At 34.6% G+C, this 21,478-nt stretch overlaps 1 protein-coding gene across 2 annotated transcripts in view; it reads left to right on the top strand.

Moving 5' to 3' along the window:
* Positions 1 to 21,478, top strand: part of Stat92E (Signal transducer and transcription activator Stat92E) — a 193,724-nt gene that overhangs the window by 23,112 nt on the left and 149,134 nt on the right. For both annotated transcript variants that reach the window (XM_089253448.1, XM_089253447.1), the window contains exons 4-7: positions 1,298 to 1,387; positions 11,172 to 11,264; positions 16,897 to 16,978; positions 20,569 to 20,696. In XM_089253448.1, coding sequence (XP_089109574.1) covers positions 1,298 to 1,387; positions 11,172 to 11,264; positions 16,897 to 16,978; positions 20,569 to 20,696 — 393 coding nt within the window. The remainder of the gene's footprint in view (positions 1 to 1,297; positions 1,388 to 11,171; positions 11,265 to 16,896; positions 16,979 to 20,568; positions 20,697 to 21,478) is intronic.

The following is a 21,478-nucleotide window of genomic DNA, read 5'->3' as shown; positions in this document are numbered from 1 at the left end:
TGGCCAAATCACTACTTTAAAATGATGCAAAATTCAAATAGAAATTTGCTTTCTGATATGATAATATTCTGATAATGTATCCCGAATGAAAAATGTTCTTTGTTGTAAGCAGGTAATTTTCATAATATCTTCAAATTTTTTATCTTCAATTCCACGTTAAAAATATAAAATACCATTGTTTATTAGCCCTAACCTTCTTAACCATTTAATTGGCAATAATTGAAATATCCAGAGAAATTTTTTTAAGGAGTTATGAGAGAGAATAGCTTAAGGGTTTATAAGGGGTTATAAACTCCTTAAAGTTTTAAGGGGTAGCAAATAAGGTACTCTGAATGCCATCACATGACAAAAAAATGATAAAAAATTGTCAACATTTAAAAAGTATGGTATGTTGTATTTTAGGGATACACTGTATTTTTGATGCGGAAATGAGCTGAAAATATAAAATGCCTTTAATGAAAAATATAAGAAAACCATTTTTTTTTTAGAGCAACAATGCTAAATAAATTCTCTGATAGGGTTGTCAATAAATGGAATAGCTTACCCCCAGAGGTAGTAAATTGTAACACAATTGACACGTTTAAAAAGAAATACGATAAACATGTTGGGGTAAATCGAGAAGCTATCCATTCTTAGAATAAGACAACCATAAGTATTCTTTATGGGCATTGTATAATATTTTATCATGTGTATATATTGTGTATAATTTGTGTTAATTGCATTTTTAATTGGGTTGCTGTGTTTTTTTTTGCATATGACATCCATATTTTTATGGGCATCTTTTTCTCAGCCACCTCGTTGGGCATTTTGCCTGTTGTGGGGTTGTATTTGTATATTTATAAAGGGTTAAAAGCTACTTATTTTAGCATTGACAAGCCCGGAGATGCTTCGGTAACTTAATTTCTCAATGGAACACTTTTCCCTATACCCTTTAGTTCACACCTGCTGAAAATTGGAAGAAAGCCTACTTCATTATAGAAAGATGGCATATTGTGAAGGAGGTTTAGTGATTTCTGCTGTACTGCTTAAAGGATTAAGAATGAAAACACCTATTTTTCATACTTTTTATAAATTCTACTATGAACAACGTACAGTGATGGTTCTGGACATTTTTTAAGTGTAAGCGAATAATATTTTGATGATGAAAAAATTGCCTCCATCGCCCTCTTCAGTTGATGCCTTCTGCTGCAGCTTAGTTCGTAGGATTTAGTCAGGCCCTGATAATGTATTGCATTTTGTGGATTAAACTTTCATACTGATGTACCTTACATTTGAATTTTATTCTTTTCTTATTTAGCTCAAGTATTCAGCCAATCCTCAACAATTAGTGCGTATTATAAAACATTGTCTTCATACTGAAATGAGGATAGTGGAACATGCAGTGAATGTAAGTTTTACCTTTTAATAATATTTTCATTAGTTGAATGGATATTCTAGTGAGAGAATTTTAAAAAAGATAATGCTAGAATTTTTTCTTTCTATTCAATGCTTTATTTGCTCTTGGTGTCTATAACTGCACTAGTATCTGCCACACTTGAGCAATAACTGCAGCAGACTACACTAAGAAGTTATATTGCAGGCACTCTCAGACTTTAATATTTTCCACGTCATAAACAATTATTTTGGCATCTATAGTATACCATTGATCAGTGTTTCCCAACATGTGGTCCGTGAGTACTTTATAAGGGGTCTGTGGTATAATTTTTTCATTTACTACCATTGTAAGAAGTGCCACACATCAGTGCCATGAAATTATGATTTATTACATCAATTTTTTATGATATGCAAATTAAATAAAACAAAACATTTTGAACTTAATGGGGTGGAGTGTGCTCCAAATTCACCTTCACTCCAGGGAGACCGCGGAGAATTGACCTTCACTATAGGGAGTCTGCATCATCAAAAAGTTTGAAAATACTTCCATAGATTTTGACCTTGTGGTATTTCAAAAATAAAAATATGTTCAATTAAAAGATAAGGGGTCATAAATTTATTACGTCAGCAACGATGGGGGAGATTTCCAATTTGTTGACTTTTGATGACGGGGGGGGGGGGGGTTGGATAATGCTTATGCATCAACCACCCTTTATGAAAATATGAAATATTCTTGATGGCATCTTACTGTGTGTGCCAAATACAAGAAAAATCCTTTGCTGTTTTGTGGGCACCTGAACTAACATTCTTCCCTAATGATAAATGCCTTACAGAGCAACTTCAGCGATCTCTAATGTTTCACAGATCCTTCAAGTGCTCTGGAAATGTTTCCGGGCTGCTTAAGTGCTCTGGAACTGTGCAACGCATCACTTAAGTGATCTGTAATTATGCCAGGATTAAGTAATCTGGAAATGTTCTGCGGGTAACTTGAGTGATGTAGAACTGCACTGGGGGCCGCTTAAAGGTCTAAAATTGTGCCACATGTCACTCAAGGAATCTCCAAATGTGCCATGGGTCGTTTAAGTGTTCAAGAACTGTGTTGTGGGTTACTTAAGTGATCTTTGGATGCGACACGGGCCTACTTCAGTGATCTGAAAATGTGCCATGGGCCACTTAAATGCTCTGGAATTTGCCACTGGTCATTTAAGCAATCTGTAAATGTGGCGCTTAGTTCATTTTTACAAAACTGGGTTTGGAGGGTAAGCCACATCAGGTAACCTTCAAGGTCACATTTGTTCGCAGGTCAAGAATTTACCATATATGGCTGGGAGGGGAGGGGGGGGGGTTAATAATGAATTTTTTGAAGAGAAATTTTGAGTTCTTACCCATCAAATAGCATTGAAATTAACAGAAATCGACTATAATTACGTATAAAGGTATTTTCTTTCGAAATTTTAATTTTTTAATTGTTTTTTAAATTAAAAATTCTTCTGGGGGAAGAGGCACATGAGCCCCCCTTATGCTCCCCTCCTGCATATGTTTCTGATCCCAATAATATGTTTTACGTGGTAACTTGAGTGATGCGTAGAACCACACTGGGGACCGCTTAAGTGCTCTAAAACTGGCACATGCCACTCAAGGGATCTCTAAATGTGCCACGGGTTGTTCAAGTGTTCTGTAACTGTGTCGTTGGTTACTTAGGTGATCTTTGAATATGAAAGTGATCTTTGAGGCCTACTTCAGTGATCTGAAAATGTGCCATGAGCCACTTAAGTGCTCTGGAATTGTGCCACAGGTCATTTAAGCGATTTGTAAATGTGCCGCTAAGTTCATTTTTACAAAATTAGGTTTGGTCGGCAAACCACATCAGATAACCTTCAAGGCTACATTTGGTGTGCCGGTCAAGGGTTTACTATGTATGGCTTAAAGGATGGGTCGCAATGAATTTTTTGAAGATAAATTTTGAGTTCTTACCCTTTAAATAGCATTGAAATTAACAGAAATCGATTATAATAAGTTAACATATAAAGATATTTTCTTTCGAAATTTTAATATTTTTTAAAATATTTTTTGCATTAAAAATATTTTTTTCATATGGGGGGAGGCGCACAAGCCCCCTATCCCCCCTCCTGTGTACATTTCTGATCCCACTGTTATTGGTGAGGAGGTGGGGGCAGTGCTGACGAAATTTTGCTGAAGGGGGTCAAAAATGGCTAAAAATGTGCTTACATAATACTTGAACGGCCACTGAGAATAGTCATAGGAATTCACGACATGATATACATTGAAACTTCCCAACAACGGCTACTAATAAGATCAAGGAAATGTTGCGATTATTGGGAAGTTACCATTATTAAGGTAATCAATAGTCCTGAGAAAAATTTTTGATGGCACGTAAAATCCTAATAATTCATATTATAAATAGATCTAATTAAAATAAGCTGATTTTCGAGCTCATGACCTTTACTTTGCATTGAACGTGCATAAAGTTTTGCATGAAAATCGGTTTTTTGTGATTCTTTGAGTTTGTGATTCAATACTTTTTCCATTGTTAATTTCATTCAAACAACAATATTTTTCTTACATTATAGATATGCGAAATGCAGCTGGTTTTCACAAAAACTGAAAATTTCATGAAAAAAACCATAATACAAGGTTGCAATAGGGAAAATGTGGTGGCAGAGAAAAAGCCCATATATTTTTAAAATACAGCAACCCACACAATTAAAAATACAAAATGTCCTTATTCCTGAATATTAGAGGCCATATTCTGTAGACCTCAGATATGCCACCAGAATTATCCGGTTGGCTAGATCTCTTCCACCTCAGCTTCGTGGCAGTAGTTGTAACACTTTATTATTAAGTTAAAAGTAGAGATGTGACGTGAGAATATTCTCAAGGAACGAGAATATTCTTCTGGATGTAAAAATTGGAGAATTATCGAGAATATTCTTTTTTAATTTAAATAATGAAAATTTTTTAGTAATTTTGTTTATATTATGAAATATAATTCAGTTTTCATTGCCTGAAACATTTAGAACAATTTTTTTGTTTTTTGGAATAATCACCTCGTAATAACAAATTTTCAAGAATATTCTCTGTCATGACGAGGTTTCAAAAGTTTTTGTTAAGATTTTAGAAACCTTTTGAAGATTTAAAAACTTCTTTTGAAATTAGATAAACTTTCAGAAATAAGTTCAAAGCAAAAAATAAGTTAAAGTTGATTGAGAAAGAGAGCCATTTTTATGATCACCTTCATTCTAAAGAAGATTGTGTGATTTTCTTCAATAAACTCAATGAGAACATGCACTCAAATTTTTTATCACTCGTATTTCTTTGCAAGTAGTTCAATTCATCTATGTTGTTTTCATTTTCTTGCTTTAAAAGTTTAATATTGTGGGCTGCAAACTTTTATTTTCTTCTTTCTATTGACAATTCCTTTTTGCTGTATGTATGAGGTTCTAAAAGCTCTTGCAGCAATTTTAGAATGCAACTTCTGCCAAACTCATTCCAGTCCTCCACCACGTAACAGCACCAATGTTTTCTGCTGAGTTCCTATAACATTGATCTTTCCAGAAAATCCTATTTTTCTGGTATTTGGGTAGCTTTAAAAATTCCCTTTCATGCATACCTTCTGCAGTTGCCAAATGGTGAATAAATTCTGATCCACGCTCATCTTTGCTTAACCCTTTATGTACTGATGGTATTTTGATCTACCAGGTTAGCTAATTTGTTATGTACAAACATGTCAAAGGATCCATGATTTTTCTCATCATTCACCTTTATTATTGCTTTTTCTTTTTTCTATTCAATTTAAAGCTATTGTGAATAATTATTTTTAATTCCGGTTTTTAAGTTCTGTATCCTCTGAAAATGGGTATTATTTTGGTGTAGTTATTTTTGTTTGCAAGAAAATAACATAATACAGCTTCCCTTCTTCACAAATGTTAATATAATGAATTCAGTTTACCATTATTTGTTGTTATATATATATTTTAACTATTTATAAAAATGTAGCATATTATAAACATACTTATTTTTTAATTTTGGAGACATTCATTACCAAGTGAAAATAAGGTGAAGTTATTTATTGTAACTTCAAGAATATTATCGACAATCTTTCAAAAGATTATTACAGAGAATTTTACATCTATAAAAATAACTGGAGAATATTCTTATCGAGAATAATAAGAATATTCTCAAGTTATTTAAATAATAGTTGCCTTCCAGAGAATATTCTCCAGTATGATCCAGTATTATTCTCAAGTTATTTATAAAGAATATTATAATATGTATTATAAGAGTATTCTTGAGAATTTTCTCTAGAAGGACTATTAGGCTCTATAAATAAGTGGAAAATATTCTCATTGACAATAATAAGAATATTTTCAAGTTATTTAAAATAGTAGTTCTTCCAGAGAATTATTCTCGAATATTTTCCTAATGATTATTCTCAAGAATTTTACATTTCTAGCCAAAAGAAAAAAAAATAATACAAACATTATCATCGACCATTTTCAATCCGCTGTTGGGTCTCTTCTAAATTTTTCCATTTAACTCTGTCTGATGCTTTTGTCATCCAGTTGACTCCAGCCACTTTACAGATCTCATCCATCCATCTTGTTTGGGGATGTATTATTGGACGTTTAACACCATGAGTTACCAATCCAGAATACTTCTGGTCCATCTGTTGTCCAGTTGTTTCGCAATATGTTCAGCCCAATTCCATTTTATATGTTTAATTCTTTCCATGATATCTTATACCTTTGTGTTGCTTGTTATCCAAGCAATTCATTTTCTGTCTCTCCTTGTGATGCCTAACATACATCTTTCCATGCTTCTTCATGTTGTGGTTAGCCTTTGTATCATCTTGCTTGTGTGTGTCACATTTTGAAAAAAAAATCTGCCACATTTGAAAAAAATATATATAATTATCATGTATATTTTTTTTAAAAAGTCATTTTAGTTCTGATGAAACCTTAAAATGTAATTTAAAATAACACGTAATCAGAGGTGTTGCTCATGCACTATAGTGTGATATACTCACTGTGTGTATATAAGCTTATCTACATATGAATCAGAAGATAAGCATCAGAATTATTAGCTTTAAATTTAATCGCAAGATATTATTAAAGGAGCTAAGGTTTTTTTTCCGAAATGGAAAATCAATCAGAGAAGAGAATTGATAGATTGATTCATTAGTAAATATATTTATGTGCTTAACTTAATTATATTTGTTTTAGATTTATTGCATGTGTTAAATTCCATGTTAAATTCTAAAGTTGATGGGTTTTCTGCAAGTTTCCTCTACTAGTAGACAATGAAAGTAAAAGAATCTAATTATAAGCTGGTAAAAATTATTTTACCAGCTTTTTTGGATTGTGAGCATGTTTCTAGAAATTATTTATTCAATTCACAAGGATACCAGTGAATAGGGGGGGGGGGTTGTACTTTAATTTTTTTTAAGAGGAGCCATTTTCACTCAAAAAAGACTAAAGTCATTCTTCCACTTTTTCGAGGCTTAGTTCGTCCTGGACTGGAGTATGCTGTAAGGTTTTGGAGACCATACCTACAGAGGGACATAGACTTGGTTGAAGGGGTGCAGAGAAGAGCTACGCATGTCCTTATTGGCGCACGGGGCTTGAGTTATGAAGAGAGACTTCATTTTTTGAATATGTTTACATTGGATGAACACAGGTTTCGAGGAGATATGATCAAAATTTTCAATGGGATGGATAGGATGGACAACACATGAACTTTTAGTACACCGCCAATCGACCACTTTTACAAGGGGACACCAGTATAGATTGGTGAGGGACAATGCAAGGTTATGGTGTCGCAGGGAATTCTTCTCTAATAGGGTTGTTAATAAATCGAATAGCTTACCCCTGGAATTAGTAAATTCTAACACAATTGACACGTTTAAAAAGAAATACAATGAACATGTTGGGGTAAATTGAGACTCTGTCCATACTTAGATTAAGACAACCATAAGTATTCTTTATGGGCATTGTATAATATTTTATCATGTGTATATATTGTTTATAATTTTTTTAATTGCATTTTTAATTGGGTTGCTGTATTTTTGAAGTATATGACATCCGTATTTTTATGGGCATCTTTTTCTCAGCCACCTCGTTGGGCATTTTGTCTCTTGTGGCGTTGTATTTGTATTTTGCCAATCCCGGGACCCAGGTAAATTAGAGTACAGCGGCATCTGCATAATGAATTAATTTACCTGGTGCTTTAGAGCAGTGTTTCTAAACTGCTGGGCTGTGGCCCATACCGGGCCCCAACATTAGTCACACCGGGCTGCGAGTCATTCGCAGTTTCATTTTTCCCATTAATTTTTTATTAGTTGTGTGTATGGCCGGGCCTTTCATCCACACAAAATTTTGTGTAAGTGAAATTACACAAAATTATTGTGTGGTATTTTATTACCTGGCCATGGGCTTCCAAAGGTTGAGAACCACTGCTTTAGAGTAATCTGTCAGTACTGCATGGTCCGATTCAAATATGTTGAATGATACAAGTGCACAAATATTAATTATTTTATTACAAGGAAATGTAATTCATTCCATACTTTTGTTGAAGAACACTTAAGAGTGATTGTACTGAAACAAAACTATTTTGAGACTTTGAGTTCTATTTCGCAAATATAGTCAACCACAACATAGTACAAATGTCAGCGAGTGACATTAAAAGTTTTTGAGCAGAATATTATTCAAAATTCAAGTGAATTTTTCCTGTTTTTAAGTTAATTTTTTGTATGCTACACCCTACAAAAGTGTAATGTAGTAAACAATTTTACAAGGGAAAACATCTTAACAAAATTTTAGGGTAGGGTAAGGAACACAAAAGAAAAAAATGAACTATTATGCCACTAATCTTTTTTCCCTTTTCTATTTCTTACTGACAAACAAGGATGCCAGTTTTATTGCCAGTGATTCAACCACAGATCATCCAAATTTGTTGCCAAAACCCTGTACTTAAAGAGATTAATAAACTTTTTGATAATAATTTTACGTGGCGAATAAATACCAATGGTGGTACTAAAAACTCGCATTTAGAAAATATGCCAAGAACAGGTAGCAGAGATGCCACTGGACCCTAATTTACCTGGGACCCAGGTTATTTGAAAAATCTGGGTTCTTTTTGAGTGAAAGAGTGGGTCCCTCTCAAAAAAAAATTTATCTCGAAAAAAATTATGCCCCCCCCCCCCTCCCCATAATTCACTGGTATCTCTATGAATTTTCTTCCAGTATGCTCCAGGTCTTTGATCACCTGCTCATATTTCTTCATTGAGACTGATTGGTGGGTCATGTTCTGGGTACGACAAGATGGAATCTGTGAATCAAGTATAATTCATTTCTAAAAAGATGTTCTATCCAAAAAGGTTCATTTACTGGTAGGAAAAACTTGCAAAAGAAGCTCATCAGCACTGAGAATTTACTGTATGGAATTCCGCACATGTAATAAATCTAAAACAAATATACAGTTGATCCTGCTTATAATGTTTCACCCATTTAAAATGTTTTTCCACTTAGTACAACATATTTTTATGGTCCTAACAATAAGTAATTTTCATTGCAATTTCGTGTTCAAAGTGTTTTCCTATTTATTATGTTTTTTATGATGATTTTTGAAAAACGTTATAAGCAGGATCCACTTTAATTAACAGTTCAAGGTGCACATTTATATATTTACTAATAATGAATGTATAAATTCCCTTCTGATTGATTTTACATTTTTTTAAGAATATCTTAGCATTTTCAATAGTTTCTGATCAAATTTAAAGCAAATCAGATCTCCTCTCCGGACACTTATCTTCTCATTCCCTATTCATACTTTCGTTATCCTGGTAAAATGATTTTATTTTCCTTCCCTGATGGTCCACAACTTTGATCTGTGGCCATTTAACTGCCACATATTTTAACACCTGAATATGAGAGCTATGTCAGATTTGTGTTGGAGAAAGTTAACAATGTGTTTATGGGAGAGTGCCCAGCATTTGGCGTGTTTTGAGTTTAGTAGGTGGTGCCATCTATCTAGCGCCGCAACTAGATACTTTCTTAAACAGGGCGGGTACACATTTTGGCACACCCATGTAATGTAGAAGAAGCAGTTATAAAGGGTGAATTTGGTGCCCCGCTCTAGTCCAGAGCCCAGGACTATAGGCCCACCTGTCCCTTCCAGTTGCGGCCCTGCATTTATTCTCCAAACTGGTAATGCACGCATTTGAAGTTCAATGTATGCATATTTGTGTTGTAGGTCTGTGTTTTCGTCGAGGCAACCAGAAGTTTTTTCAAAGGAATAGCCAATTCAAAATTTGAAATCTTTAGAAAATCACATTTTTAACCGATTACCATTGCGCAATCGCAAGTTCCAAACATGGATTTTCACCAAAAGCAAAATTTGGGGGAGGTTATAAGGAGCCTCTTCCTTCCCCCCCCCCTCCCCCCAGATCAAAAATTAAAAATATTTTTGTAGAGAATTAAAATATTGGAATAAAATAATTTATTTTATACTATCTGTGAAGCATTTGATTCTGGTGCCCCTCCAAAAACCGATTCTGCGTAGACATCCGTGATGCGAAATGGTGAATACTATAAAGCAGCTAGATGACAAAACTGTGGATATTCAAGGTCGAGGTTTTACAGATTCGGTTTTTTTCCACGATATCGGGAAGGTTTCACAATTTGAATGGGCGTTCCAATCCTTTACGATGCAAAAAAGAAACTCGCATTCACAATATTGTACGAACAAGACGAATTTACACCGTATAAACGCGGTTTTTGAATGCCGGCCGATAGCCGCGAAAGTACAGTAATTTCCTGTATATAGCCGGAAGGGAGAAAATCTGCAGGATAATAAAATTTGAAACTTCTGACACGGCCCCTCATTCAGGGAAGCAACCAAAAATATCCCTCATCTTATTCTTCAACAACCCGCCTGTATATCAATACAGTATTTTACAAAGTAGTAAAACCAGTTTTTCAAGGTCACGCGATCATGATACACGGTAAAAAGAAAAAAAAAGGGGGGGGGGAAAGTTTGGGTGATTTTTCTCTACTTTTTTTCTTAGTTCAAAGACTATAAAACATTCAAATTATAATAGAATTGCAGTTCATCACTATTTACAATCTACACCTCACAATGTACTCGTGGTATTTGCTATATAAATACCACGCTACATGAATTTGCTTGTGGTATTTGAAACATTAGTATATTACAAGAATGCTGAAATACACCAAAATTTGGATCACTAATGAGTAAAGAAAAAAATATTATGCATTCACCTGGACCCTTTTCTTAGTATTATTGCCTCTGTAAGGTTGCAAGAATAACTGCTTACAATGACTATAATGAAAGTAAATGCTTATACAGAAGTCATCATACTCAAGAAAACAAGTTGTTTTGATTACATTCTTCCTATATAAATTATAAGTTGTCCCACACTTGTGCTGCTACCCGATAATTATAAAGTTATACAGCTTTCGTACTTGAAATACCAATGCCCAACAATGCATATAAAGGATGTTAGTGATGTTTCATACAACCTTTGTATACGTGAAATAATTCAGTGTAACAAAAATGTTCATACCATGGCACCACAATGTATTGATAGGATTAACATCAGATATTATTAAATATCATAAAAACACCAAAGCATTTATGCAGATGGTATGGTTATGTCACATGTTGTGTGTGTGGCCACTCCCTGCTGTAAGGATGTCTTCTCAAAAGTAGTCACTTGAGTTTTTATTTTGACTTTTCTTTTTAAAATTTTTTTACAGTTCTATCAAGGAGATGCGAATCATTTACAGATACCCTCGGATCCTGTTCAAGAAATAAATGTTGCCTTGGAAAAACTCAGGCATCAGACACAGGTTAGAATCTTTATTGTTTATTTTTGTTACATTTTCTTTTTTTATGTAAGAAGAATGCATATATGAACACGCCTAGAGTTGAAAGCACATAGAAGCACATTTTTAAATTTTTTTTCATTTATTTGCCTGTGTTGACGTAATTTCATATTAACTTAGATGGTACTGAAGAATCTTAAATTGAGGAAGGAATAGAATCAAATCATGTTTAGAATTTCTGATACTTATTATGTACTTAATCTCTCCAGTTTTTTGTGGGAAAAATTTTCTTTTTTCACTTTTTCACCTTTGTTCCATTTTAGTCTGTTTCCCAAAGACAATCATGTGCTTTGAGCTTCTCGATATATCATAGTCTTTGAGCTCCTTATTTTTTTTCGAAATGTTTTGAAATTTTATGGTGATTACAGAGACTAGAGATTAGAAACATATAATTTCTCCTCATATGTAATATAGTAGGACACACTTGTGGTGGTGAAGAAAACATCAAAGACATTTTAGAGACCTCACTCCCAAGTGGCGTGGTGGTACGATGCTTGTCTACCACTGTGAAGGTTTCTGTCACGGTCCCAGGTTAGAACCCAGGAGAGAGATTTTCCTAATGAGCTTGAGGCAACCACCGATGGATGGTACCTTTGTTTCCAATCCAACTCATTAATGGCAGTGAATTGTAATATAGCGATATGGCTGGAGTTGGTGTTTGGTGAAGTAGGTTAGAGACCACACTGAGTTTTCTGGAATTGGTCTACTGTTAATCAACCATACATGGTACCTTGTTCACATTCCTCTGCGGAATTGCTCTAACCAATTGGTACATGCAGGAACATGTGTGTGTTTAATGTGGTTATGTTATCAGAGTTATGCTTGTTTAGTGTTATACTGGTGATGCCACCTGTTTTTCACATTTTGAAGTGAAAATGGCAGATGCCAGAATTTTTCATGTTATGCAAGTATCGTGTTGAAGATCTTCCTGCTCTCTGCTGAGAGATTTTTTCATATGGGAGACAAGACTTGCATTCGTGCCTCCAAGTTGAAAAACCCCAGAAACCAACTTCAGTGACCACCATTGAACTGCCAACAGGGTTGGTACCTGGATCCTCATGAAAAGAGTCCATCACAATGCCCACATGACTTCACAGCAGTGGAATTGGATTACTATTGAACCATACATACTCATCATAAATATCCATCTGAGGAATTTCTAACAAATTGGCGCATGCCGGGAAGTGTTTGTGTCTTTAGCATATTGATGTCTCGCGTATGCATATTGTGTGTTTGAGAAACTATCTCTTTCTTCCAACTTCAAATACAGTGAAACATTACTATAGTGATACTCGATATAATTATAAATCCCTTTACATTGATAATTTCAAATATTGTTTGGAATTGCCTATAGTTAATTGCTAAATTTATATATATATATATATATATATATATATAACAATATCCTTTAGTATGATAACATCCTCTATAAGGATATTTTTTAGGACATTTTGAAACATCTACAACAGTATTTTTTTATATTTCATTCCAAATATCCCCCAATATATTTTTCAACTTGTCACATATTTTAGTTCTTCCGAGGATGTCTAATTGATAGTTCGGTAAAACTTGTCTCCAAGGGAAAAAATCTTGGTTCTGTGATTTCATTGTTAAAATACACGTTAAAAACCTGGATTGAACTTAACCTGCTTAACGAAAATTGTATGCTCTTAACAGAAAATTTCATATAGATACTACACATGTTTTTCAAACCAATAGGCCAAAGGAATCGTATAAAATGTTGAAGTGTTCTACTGAAACTTTTTATGCAATCTCTGCTTGCCAATGCGAGTTCTGCATCATCCGACCCTATATTATCTAAAATTGTTTTGGTACAGATTTTTCTTGTTTTTTTAGGTTTTCTTGAATTTATTTAATCAAAAACATTGATAAAGGTGATTTTCAACGAATCGATTGAACGCAATACTATCATACAAGTTACAAAAATTTCATGAATTACCGCATTAGGGCAATATTGCATATTTTGATGGTGGGGAGGGTGGATGATTACCCCCATAGATTCGCGCCTGCTGTGTACACATGGTTTTTATTACTGCTCTGAAAAAAATTCCTTACATTGTGTAAGGTAGGATGCTATTTTGTCATTCAGCACTATGACAAGCATTACACAAAAACAAGCTTCGCAACATGGACACGCACATCCCAACATGTACCAATTCGTTAGAAGTTCCACAGAGGAATATGGACAAGGTGCATGTATGGTTTAGTAGTAGCACAGATATCAATATTCTTTTAGCAGAGGAACAACAGGTTTGTGCAAGTGAAATAAAAGACAATATGGCCCCCAACTGGGGAAAAAAAGTCAAAGGGCACATTTCATGTAAGAATGAAATTTTTACTGCGAGCATCTCGGTACTCATCATCCCCCCCCCCTTTTTTGAGCTAGGCTTTCCCTAAGACATCTTTGGTGGGCTCTGTAGTAAATTTATAATGTAAAAAAAACATGGTTTGTCCCAGGCCCCGTGCTAGAGTCCTGCCAGCCCTACCCTTGCGAGGGTCATGATGCTCACTTTAGCTATTGAGAATGGATGCTTGATATTGTTCTCAGAAGATATTCACTGACAACTCAGATGAACACCCTACCTATGATTCAAATGATTGGCATCATGATTATTTCAGTCAAAGCCATATATTAGGATTCTTGTATGGGTGCTTTTTGTCTGGTGATGGTTATAATCAAAGTTTCTGATTCGTGAATATGCCTCCCAATAGGCTGACAGCACTCCAACCTTGTGAGTCCTAACCATGAGTTCATCCGGGCATGGCATATAGACCCATGGCCTCACATCCCACAGTAGGTCCTCCAGGCTTAGATATTTAGTGGACCCTCTAATATGAATTTGTAGTGTGAAATATTTGTAGTCTGATGAGAATCACATGAGGCTCCCATGCAGGAACCCTACCAGACCCCTCTTTTTGGGGGCCATGTAGAGGACATCATTTGAGTAGGAACTTTCACGATAAGATATGATTTATGACAATAAACATGAATAAAAATAAATAAGTTCCGAAGTCCTCTTTCATTTTGCCATGGGGCTATTATATTATTTAGATAGCAGTAGGGACACATTTTTTTTTTCGGATAAATATTCAAAAATTTGCATTCTGTAGAACAGTCTCATTATCAAGAGTTCCACAAGAAACTTTGTTGGAAACTCCTGATTAAGAGAACCGATATAGGTACACAGAAATGGGCAGTCAGAACACTCTGGAACCAAACAGCACCCCACACACACTAGAGATACTTCTAGTATGGTGTTGGCTGAAAGAGGCATTTGTTGGAAGATGAACAAGGATTGTAAACTTATGCTGGGGTATTTGACTAAAAAAAGGAAAGTCAATTAGAAAAATGTTGATAAAGAGTGAAAAGATCCTTAAAAAAGAGAGAAGGAACCTATTTTTTTAGAAACCAGCTTCTCTAGAGATAGGTGGTAGTTTTTGGAAGTGCAAGAAAGAAGGTGTGCTCAGATGAATTGAGCATTGAATAGCATTTCAATACTGAAAAATATTGTATTTACCTGTGCTTATTTATCCACTCGTGCTTTCCCTTCAAAATTATTTCAATGTGCAAAAATTTGTGAGAATGAAAACATGGTCGTCTTGGTCAAACATCGGTCCCAGGAAGTCGCCTCATGCCTGGTGCTGGGCCTGCCAACAACAGCATAAATTTGATGGCACGTGATGATAATGTTGCCTCTCCATATAAAGATAATCCCTCTACAATGATATTTTTCTCCTTGGTCTGCAGAATATACAGTGCAACTTCCATAGGCAGCCAACCCACCCATATTCCTCAGTTCCCAGTTTTTGTTTCGAATGTACAATAGGCTCCATAGACATAATACAAAAATCACCCCTATACCGCGGTCACCTCTGTATGCTGTCAGCGGCCAATCTGGCCACAGCCATTTCCTTATAAATAAGAGTTTTAAAAAAAGGTTTTGTGTGCTTTTTCTTCCCATTGCATGCAAAGCTGGTAGTTCCCTTTGTATAACTTTATAATCTTTATACATCAGCATAAATACCTTCTCGGATCAATCAGATTTTCTGTTCATGTGTGACATTATCAGGGTGGAAACATTTATAAAGTGGATGACTAAGGCTAATGTTATATGGTTGCTGCTTGCTGATAAGACAGTTTAAAAAATTTCTCCCGGGATGACTGGGTAAACCAGACAAAATAACCTATATCTTTACTGAATTGGTAAAGGTTGTGGAAGTTTTGGCTTTGCGTAAACTTTCTTCACCTTTTAGCACACACAGATTCAGTAGAACAATAGTAAGAGAGTAAAAGAAATGTGAGGAAAGAAGATGTATAGTACTTGCTATAAAAAAAGAACAGATCCCTGATAATACATATTAAGGAATTGATCGGATGATCTGGTATTTTAAGTTCTGCATAAAATACAGTGAAACCTTGACACACATAACAATACCGGACCAAGAAAAAACAACTTTGTAGAGGAATTGTCATTATATGGAGTGACAACATTATTATCACACATCATGTGCCATCAAATTTATGCAGCTATTCGCAACTTTTCTGAATCGACATTCGTAGTTAACCAAAAAATGTGCTTTTGAGTATTTATTTGCAGCAAAATATTTTAATTGATCAGCTGTTAAAACAAATTCAGTTAGATTTGCATTGGCGCAGTAAAAGGATTTATCGTTATACACTATCACATAAAAGGAAGTGATGTAGAACACCAGCTGTGATTAGGTGAAGCCCAATACCAATATTATTAGATGTTCTCGGAACAACTGAAACATGAGATGAGCAATGTTATCAATGTTAAGAAAATTTTGGAAGAGTAATTTCACTCCTTTCCAAAATTTTAAAGAGTAATTTTGTAAAATAAGAGGCATTTTTTTTAAATGAAAAACAGAGTAAAAAAAAATATTATATGAAGAAAATACATGTACTTGTTTAATTTTAAAGGAGTATTTTCACACTCCTTTATGAAATTTAGAGGGGTAAAATTGAATTTCGATGCGCGAACCACGCATCTTGATGCGCATTGTTGAACACTGAAGATGAGTTAAAAAAATATACTGAAGAATATTTCGAGAAAAAAATAAATGAAAATAATAAACGTTTTAGCAGTTTCAAAATACACATAAAAATATTGTTACAGAGGGGTTCATCCTAGTAAAGGATATCATTGCATCAAGAGAAGTTTGTAGTTTAACATTACAGACTATATTCCAAACAAAATTTGGAAAACTGCCATTGTAGAGGTATTTATCGATATATCGAGTATTGTTGTAGCGAGGTTTTTCACCGTATATGTATTCGTTATTTAGGCATTTTAAATAAATTTAGCATAAGATTTTTTTGTGACATTGAAAACATTTGTTTTGACACACCCCCTGAAATGTGTTTTTCCCATCATACAACCTCTATTAGGTGGTCACTTCTGCAGACGGCCACTTTTTTCAGAATGCAGAGTGGCCGTCTTAGAGGAGTTACACTGTAGTTACATCAAATTTTCTCTGTAGCATTAAAAAAATTGAACTGTTTTTTGCTTGTAGGTAATACTAGATCTGTCAAAATTTTTCTTTTTAATTATAGGAAACAGCTGATGAACTTCGTCAGATGCAACAAGGGCAAGAAGCATTTGTGATACAGTATCAAGAAAGCTTGAAAAGGCAAGGTAAGTTGCATTTAGATTGATAGCTCTGTTGTTTACCAGAAGTTCAATACAGCTCCATTGCCGTGGTGGTAAGATGCTCGTCTACCACCTTTAAGGTTGCTGTCAGTGTTCTGGGTTCGAACCCAAGGGAGGATGTAGATAAGATATTTTCCCTAACAAACTTGATGCAACCACTGAAAGACAGCGTCTTTCCAGCTTTCTTCATTTCCAACCCATCTCATTAATGCCAGTAGATTGCAGTATAGCCAGAGTTGGTGTTTGGTGAAGTAGAAGTTGATACATATTTAGAGATTATATATTTGAGCTGTGAAAGAGCTTTACTTCTGGGTCACAAGAAACAATCTTCAAAGGAAAACACCTTGTGTTAATATAAGAAGCAAAAAAGCACAAGTTGTGACTTGTAAAATCTCTTTTTGAAGGAATAAAATAGAAAAATATCAACTTAGTATGCAAATTGAAAACACGTATATTGTATTAATCGTTTTTCAAAATATATTGCAGTACAATATTTTTCAATTCTTGTTGTTGAAGGAACACTCTTAATACATGTGGAGTGTATCCGAAACACCTGCAAATAATTCATACAGATTACAAACCATCTAGGAGGTATTAATTGAAGAGAAATGAAGAAAAAGCAACCCATACAATGGAAAATACCATACTTCCATAATCTTTTTATTGACATTGTATAATATTTTATCATGTATATAGATTTAGCTTATGGCCCTTCTGGGCATAGGTGCTATTTTAAAATGAAAATAATTTACAAAAAAAAAACTTTTTTGGCATCTTTGTTGAATGGAAACAGCGCACAGCTGTAACCTTCAAGTTAACATACCTCACTGCTCTTGCTGTACCGTTGCCATGTATGGTTCCTTAAAAGAATGAGTTTCCAAACCTTAATGCTTCAAAAATAGACCTCTTTTCACATTGGTAGAGAGAGATGGTCTATTATCAGAGTACTCACACCTTCACTGTTAAATAATAAAAAAGAATAGTTTCCCTGAAACATCCCAACAGTGGCCACTGATTGGAGCAAAAAAATGTCGCCATGGAGGTGATTGCTGTTTAGAAATCCAGTATTTTTACTTCACATCTCGCTCAGTTTTTTTCACTCATGTAGCAGTGCTTGTGTGGGTTTGGCAGATCTTAATTTCTTTGTTAAAATTTGTTATCAGTGAAAAACTTGAGTTCTGTCTGCAAACAGAAGCATTGTGTTGTAGGTTTAGTTGATCATTGTGAATGCGATGGGATGATGTCCTCTGTTGTTAGTGCTACCTTGTGATAGGTAATTCTTGCCTGATCGCTGCACCTTTTGTAATGTTTTGTGAATTTATTTTCTAATAACTGATGGAAGTAGGCATCACACAGGTGCTCAGATGCTAGACAGACTCCTACTGGTGAGGAGAACTTTCTGTAAAACTTTTCACTTTGCTTTTAAACAAATGCTGACTTGAAATTTCTGTGTCAAAAGATCATTTGTGCTTTAGTAACACAGGTTTTTCCCCCCACATTGTAATTTGTGAATCAATTCTACTAAACTAGCAGAAATAACCAGTGCTTTGTGGGAAAAGTGATAAATGCACAAAGCATGACATAGTGTTTATCAATATATCTGAACATCTCTTATGTTTCAGAGTAATAGAATAATGTGGAAGAGTAAACAATCCTTTTCTTGATATAATCACAAAAGAACAACAAAAAAGCAAATACACCAAAACAATAATGCATTTCAACACTACAGGTGCCGTCTTCAGAGAAAAAACATTAACCATTGCCATGCTGGGGTCAGGGATTCTACTTGGGTTGTGTAGAATTGTATTAAAAATGTTTCATATGTTTTGTTGTATTTGCTTTATTGTTTTGTGACAATAGAATAATGGTCACGAACTCAAGTTGACCCATTTGTGTCCACAAGTATTTTTTTTTTGAAAAAATTTGCAACACACACACACACACACACACACGTTTTCTTGTTAAGCTGTTCTCAAATGAATACAATGAGTACAAATTGGTTAATTGTGAAAGAAAACACTTCCAGAGTAGCCAATTGTGGGACCACCCCTGGTGAATTCTTTAATATGCCACCCTCACATGACCCCGTTTTCAAGGGAGGAAGACATAGTTTTCCCAACATTTAAAACCATTTTTGTTACTGCAGAAGAGTAGTTTTCCCATTAGTAGGGGTTCTGTCTTCAAAACTTTTTTCTTTGCTAGTGAGAAGAAGCTTTATTTTTTTTTATGCAATGTGTGAATCACTTTTTTCCCCCTCCAAGTTTGACATTTTCAAAGTTTAGAAAAAAATTAAAAGTAGTCTGTCATTAAACTTGTTTCAATATACATACAAAATTTCAAGGATAAAGACTTTCTAGATATTATGCAAGGTAAACTCAGAAAGAAAAGTTTGCTGTCTCTGCCAGGAATTCAACCTTGGTTCTCTAGTAATCCAGGCAATCACATTAACAATACACAACTTCGGTTTCCATATAACATGCACAGTAATGTGACATGCTGAAGTAGAGACTTTTTAGCCTCTCTTAACTTTAGTAAATGACTACAAATGGTGACAGTATAGCAGGGGGGGGGGGGTGTACAACGCTACTGCGTGTGCTGGAAGGAAAGCAAAGTTGTGTCTGTCATGGTGTGTTGGTAGTGCCCTTGCCCGGATTGGGAGGACAAAGATTTGATTCCCAGCAAACTTTGAGAAACAACGAACGAGATAGCAAACTTTTTTTTCAGAGCTTCCTCTGCATAATATCCAGAAAGCCTTTCCTCTTGATATATGAGATGAGAAAAAAAATTTCTCTTTTTGTGAAGATTTGACTCAAATTGTGAATATTTGTATTGAGAACATACACACATAGAGTGGAAATCTATTTTATATCCATTACTTTTTTTTAAAGTTCTGTACTCTTACAAGACATTGTTGAATATGTGTTAATTGTTGAAATTTGACTTTTGGATGTGTAATTTTTGTAAGGGGGAAGACTGTGGTCTTATTGTTATCTGCAATCACACAGTGTTGAAATGTAAAAGAGGCAGATTGCTTTGATCTGCTGCAAAAGCTAGCAGATATGAAATGTAATTTGTCTAGGCAAAAAAAGAGACACTCTCATATGAACAGTATTATGTAGTACTGATGCATTATTGAATGCTTTCCATGCATTCTTAAATTACCAAACACATCCTTTATTACACCCAGCGGTGGTTAGGAAAAGCTATCACTTAACCCAGCTGTTTGTTTCCTAGGAATAGAAATCATTCTTAATCTCCTTTCTATAGAGTTCTAGGGTAAAAATCCTTGTAACACTATTTGTGGGGCTATATATCTTGCAATATGTATTTTTTTCATTTCCATGTTCAAAGTGGCCATTCAGAGGTGTCCATTACAGGAAATTTTCTCTGTATAATGAATAATTAAAAGAAAACTGATATGTATCGATCTTAATCAGGTGTTATCTTCTGGCAACTCACAGAAGTTAATTTTATGCGTTAATTTTTCAATTATCATTGGGAAGTGTTGTCATATACATGTGATATAAAGGATGAAAATTTGTTTTCATTGTTTCACTTTGTTCTTTATTTTTTAGCTCAAATACAGCAGCAGCTCACAACAAATGTTGCAAATGTTGAAGTTGTTACAAAATTGAAAAAAGAGAAGGACCTTATTGATCAAGCTTTGAGGCAGAAAATGCAGCAACTCATTCATTTACGAATGGCAAGTCTCATTCATTTATGTCACTATTCTAACTTGCTTAGATCCCTGGGATCCAGTTTGTTGAATAAACCGGGGCTCTTTTGGAATGAAAGTGGGTCCTCTATAAGAAAATTAAAATTGGTTTTCTTTCATCATTCACTGGTACCATTGATATTTGATTTCTAAAAGATATGCAATCCAGAAGTTTTTTAAATTCATGTATGCCACTTTAATTAAGTATAGTTACATTTATTTCTAAACATTCATTGCTCTTTCTTGCCTCAGACATTTTAAATCAGACATTTGAAACATAATTATAAAATTATTAAAAATGTTTCAACCAGGGCTGTCTGAACAGCACAATGGGCCTTTACTTGGCTGAATGTGCTAGCCTGCCAATATTTAAATTCATACTCTATAATCATAGGCCTCGTGCCTCCACAGTAGGACTGGGCGATGTTTCGATTTATGATAAATTACTGATATAGTGAATGCATAATTTGTATACTCTGATAACATCGGATTTCTAGATATCTTGTGCATATTCTGTAACATGATGACTTAGGATCCTTCATAAATCCCACATTTTTCATTAATTTTTCTAGTTTAGACCCCAAGGACCTCTTGGCTACTGGAAATTATCCGAGGTACCCACTGGCATTCTGGCTTGAGCCAGCTAAATTCACTAAGTTTAGCAGTCAGAGCATGGGGTCTCCCTGCTGTTGGGTAAGAACGGGACCAGAGGTCGGGCTGCTGAAGTCCTATCTAAATTCTGTTAACACTTGTGTGGGGATCCTGGAATT

Source organism: Pholcus phalangioides, unplaced genomic scaffold (assembly GCF_987345545.1).
Source record: "Pholcus phalangioides strain wild (caught in Gottingen) unplaced genomic scaffold, Ppha-v1.0 ptg000039l_1, whole genome shotgun sequence".
Lineage (NCBI taxonomy): Eukaryota > Metazoa > Arthropoda > Arachnida > Araneae > Pholcidae > Pholcus > Pholcus phalangioides.
This window is presented reverse-complemented; position numbering and strand designations above follow the sequence as displayed.